This window comes from Prionailurus viverrinus, chromosome A2, assembly GCF_022837055.1.
Source record: "Prionailurus viverrinus isolate Anna chromosome A2, UM_Priviv_1.0, whole genome shotgun sequence".
In the NCBI taxonomy this organism is placed as follows: Eukaryota; Metazoa; Chordata; class Mammalia; order Carnivora; family Felidae; genus Prionailurus; species Prionailurus viverrinus.
In genome coordinates this window covers 10,149,605-10,154,618 of record NC_062562.1, presented here as the reverse complement: position 1 = coordinate 10,154,618, position 5,014 = coordinate 10,149,605, and the positions used below count along the sequence as shown (strand labels likewise).

Genomic DNA, 5,014 nt, shown 5'->3' with positions numbered 1-5,014 from the left:
AATAAAAAGTACTCCCTATGATACATTTCACATGAGAAGAAATTATTCTTAATATATCCATGTCGTCCTTTGAAAAATATGTAAGAATTTCCAAATATTTTAATCCAAAGTAAGGAATAACCTTGGGAGAGGAAGAAAATGACAATGGGAAAATCTCTTGGATGTAAGAGCTATCAGAAAGCTTAATAAAGTGAGTTAAATAAATTGTGCAGAGAGGGTGAAAGAAAAAAAATAGAAATTCCAGGAAAAAAGAGAAGAGGCTTCTTTCACCTCCACAATCTAATGAAACAATCTCAACCTTTGGCTCAGACTTTGGGCCCTGCAATCACAGGAACTTCTTCAGCCCAGGACAATTGTCCCTTTTGTAGCTACCATCCCAGAGAATCTCATCAGAGCCTCCTTTATGTCTCTGTTCCTCAAGCTGTAGATGAAGGGGTTCAGCATGGGTGTGACCGCCACATACATCACTGAGGATATTGCACTTGAGTGGGAGCTCTGGGTGACAGCAGAGCTGAGGTACACTCCTAGGCTTGTGCAATAAAATAAGGAGACAACCGAGAGGTGAGACGCACAGGTGGAAAATGCTTTGTATTTGCCTTGAGCTGATGAGATTCCACAGATGGAGGAAACTATTTTAGAGTAAGAGTAAAGTATTCCAATGAAGGGACCACCAGCCAGCAACATAGCTCCAAAATACAACACCATGTTATTGAGAAAGGTGTCAGAACAGGCAAGTTGGATCATCTGATTGAGTTCACAGAAAAAGTGGGGGATTTCCACCTCTGTACAGAAGGACAGCCGAAACGCCATTAAGGTTTGTAACAAGGAATACAGAATACTCATGATCCAGGACACCAGAACCAGGAGTCCACAGAGCCGGGGGTTCATGATGACCGTGTATTGTAGGGGGTGGCAGATGGCCACAAACCTGTCATAGGCCATCACACTCAGGAGAAAGTCGTCCATCCCTGCAAAGGTTATGAAAAAGTATATCTGTGTGATGCAGCCTGCATAGGTTATGACTTTGCTCTGGGTCTGGATGTTCCAGAGCATCTTCGGGACGGTGGTGGAGGTGAAGCAGATGTCTACAAAGGACAGGTTGGCCAGGAAGAAGTACATGGGGGTGTGGAGGTGGGAGTCAGAGCTGACGGCTAGGATGATGAGCAGGTTGCCAAACACAGTGATCAGGTACATGGAGAGGAAAAGCCCAAATATGAGGGGCTGCAGTTCTGGTTCCTCTGAAAATCCCATAAGAAGAAATTCTGAAATTCCTGTATCATTTCCTGGGTCCATGTGGTGGAGGTGACTACCAGCAAAGGGGAAAATAACATGACTAATTCTCACATAAATTGCTTGGCTCACATGGTTCAAATGCTACAATTTATATTCCCCAGTCAAGAAAGTAATTTCAATATTTTGTGAATGGATCTGAGTCCTTTGAGGGGATCCCTATTTCCTCTCTTACTAGGAATTTTCATCCCAACGTCAGATGTTTTCCAATAGGCTAGGTTTTGTACATTTAAGTTTTTTTTTCAGTTTATTTATTTACTTTTAAGAGAGAGAGACAATGTGCACATGTTAAGAAGGGGCAGAGAGAAGGAGAGACGGAACTCCAAGCAGCCTTCACGCTGTCAGCGCAGAGCCAGACGTGAGGCCACAACCCACAAACCGCGAGCTCATGATCTGAGCCGAGATCAAGAGTCAGAGGCCTAACTGACTGAGCCACCCAGGCGCCCTTGTACATTTTTAATAAGAAATTATTTAATGCATTTGAGGAGTATATAGGGCGTCAATCGTGTTTTCAGCATTTCCAAGTCATAAAGTAGAGGGTGCTAAACAGAAAAATTACCTAATATTCAGTGATGTGCATAAGATATATGCATACATAAAAATTAAATAATCTTGGGATGAAAATAGAGGTCATGAGGAAAATGAAGCAGGTACAGGAAGAGAGTGGTTGGGGTGTGATGTTGGGTGTTTAGTCAAGATTGGCTAAGAAGGTGACATTTGAACAGAGACCTGAAAGACTAGAGAAAACTGCCTGGAAACTGCCAGAGCATCGGCTAAGGCAAAGGCCTTGAGGAAGCGCTTTTTTCCCCCCAGAAAATCAAGGCTCAGAAGGAAGCCAGTGTGTTAAGGACTAAAGGCAATGGCTGTGAATTTTGTAGAACCATGTTGCCTCACAGCTGCCTAAGTTCAAGACACAGGGAGCTCCTCGTCCATACTATGTACCTCTTTCACTTTATTCATCTGGTTACTGTAGTGTCCTGTCCGTGGAACATCTCTTCTCAGTATCATCTATTGATTGAGTCTGGTCTGTGTATTATAGGGTCACCTTGGAATAAAGGAGCCCATGTACCCCTGCTTGGAGACCTGCTTTCACTGCACACACACACACACACACACACACACACTTTCACATACACACAACACAATGCATCATATCCTCCTGGTGTGTGTTACTTCTCTGTCCTTCTCACGTCCCCCTGCCTGCCTCAACACACTGTTTAGGATATGAATGCAAACACATCGCAATACCTTTCCCAGAAAGAAGGTAGAAATCGTACCCCGAAAGTCCTATTCATAGCTTCCCAAGGACAAATAATCCCAGGGCTCCATTTTGGAATGGTCACTTTCTGGCCTGTATGTAATGAAACATAAAAAATTATGTGCAATGAGTAGAGAGAGAGAAAATGATGCTGGTGGCACCCAATCCTGGTCGTATCTCATTTGTCTCCAGCAAAAATGATGAAAGGACAAAAATAGGTTTGTCCAAAGGACAGAAGTAATGCTATCTTTATGGTGTGAAACATCTTACATATTGAACATCACAAGAGAATAGAACACTTCTCACAGTTTGGGCATTTTTATGCCCAGAATGCAGAGAGAAGAAGACTTGATTTTCCTGTGTCTATTCTATCTTCATGTGACTGATCAGTTTTTATATGGCCCAATAGAGGATGAGGCAAGCCTGTTTAGCATTTTTCTTATGCGACATCTTGTTTCGTGTATTTGTTATTCTTACACTTTGGGTTTAATCACTTTCTTCACAAGTCTGATGACCACAACTAGGGATGGTTTTGTTCCTTGTCCAACATCCCAACAAACAAACAACATTTGTTCCTTGTCCAAGACATCCCCAGACTCTATAAAACCTTACACACCCCATGACAATCTCTTCTCTTACTCTGAATAATCTGCATGTGACTTATCTGAGGACACTATTTTGCACTCACATTTATTGGACTGCACTCTTGTCTGTCATTGTGATGTAATTATCAAAGGAGCAGGAACTTCTCTTCATCTTCTTCTTTACAAAAGTATGTGCATGTATATGCACTTACATGGAAACAAAGTCAAGAACATGAGACATTATGAAATACAAAGAGTGATAGAGGAAATAAAACCAGGTTAAAGAGAGCGGTTTCAGTACAACTGTATTAAACAAAATTCAATGGAGTTTTGAGAACTAACTGAAACATGATCTACAGGACCAGTAAGTCAACAAAATCAACCCAGATGAATCATAAAATTCCCCAAGACCTGGAAATAAAAGAGCATAACATATAAAGTTCTGAGACATTTCTGGTACTAGCAGATGCACTTTTCGTATTGGTTGAATGAATCAGGAATTAGGTCTTATTATATATGCACTTTTAACGTGACAAAGCTGAATTTAAATGTGGTTAAAAGACCGGACTGTTGAGTGAAAGCTGGCACAAATGGCTTTCTACGTGGAAGGAAGTGTGGTGCTTCCTTATTTCACACATCTCACAAAAAAATCCAAAAGAGTAAACCCTCAGTGTAAGAGTAACCACTGCATTTTAGATGCACATCTAGGAAACTACATGTAAAAAAAATCTACAGGTGGACAAACCATCATAACTAAGGCAAAAAAACAAACAAACTCAGAAACAAGAAGATAAATACATTTCAATAAATAAAATTTAAAACTATTTTATGGCCCAAAATACCTAACTAAAAATCAATAGAGAAATGTGATTTACAACAGGTATTTGAAAAGCTGATAATTATAGATAAATAGGCATATAATATGTGGACATATAATAATGACAGACAAATGAACATAGTGATCAAATATATGAATCTTTACTGGAGCTCACTAATAGTTTAAAAAATCAACAAGAAATCTCTTTCACACCCATTTCCCTGAGAAATCACTCAAAGTGTTGTCACATTGAGTGGGGTCGGAAATTTTAACCAATTAACAAAGGGGCACTTTCTAATTTTGCTGTCATAATTGTGAAGCATTATAACATTTTCAGAGGCTGTGAAGACAATTACAAATATTAAAAATACAGATCCTCTTGGGGTGCACGGCTGGCTCAGTTGGTAGAGCACACAACTCTTGAGCTTGGGGTTTGAAGTTCAAGTCCCATGTTGGGTGTAGAGATTTTTGAAAAAAAAATGTTTAAACAAAAATACAGATATTTTTTAACTCAGGATTTCTCAGTCTCTACTGTATGGACATTCCCAGCCAGATCCTTCCCTGTGGGGTGTGTCCTATATATTGTAGGATTAGAACATCCCTGGCCTCCACGCACCCCTCTCCAGTGTGACAGCCAAAAATGTCTCTGAACATTGCTCAATATCCTCTGGGGGACAAAATCACTTTTGGGTGAGAAACATAGTGTTAAGTATTTAAAAATATTTTGAAGCATTGATATAATAGTAATTTAATGAGAAAAATATGAAAGACTATGAAAGGTGTAAATGGCACAGCCACACCATGATGAGTCATACTGGCCTTGAAATAATAAATCAGGGGCACCTGGCTGGCTCAGTAGGTAGAGAGTGAGACTCTTGATCTTGAAGTTGTGAGTTCACGCCCCATATTGGGTGTAGATATTGCTTAAAAATAAAATCTTTAAAAGAAAAAGAACTAATGAATCAGCATTATACTACTTGACTAGAGGGACATAGGTAAGGTACTACTGAGTTAGAAGGATGGGCAGAGAAAAGCTAGAAAGAACGATGGTGTCAGAACATAAAG

At 40.0% G+C, this 5,014-nt stretch overlaps 1 protein-coding gene across 1 annotated transcript; it reads right to left on the bottom strand.

Moving 5' to 3' along the window:
• Window positions 1-339: 339 nt before the first annotated feature.
• LOC125161059 (olfactory receptor-like protein OLF4) lies at window positions 340-4,650 on the bottom strand. The gene is made up of 2 exons (XM_047850668.1): window positions 4,634-4,650; window positions 340-1,339 (listed from the first exon to the last, which is right to left on the bottom strand). The coding sequence occupies exons 1-2, from the start codon at window positions 4,648-4,650 to the stop codon at window positions 340-342; spliced, it is 1,017 nt and encodes a 338-aa protein (XP_047706624.1).
• Window positions 4,651-5,014: the final 364 nt, after the last annotated feature.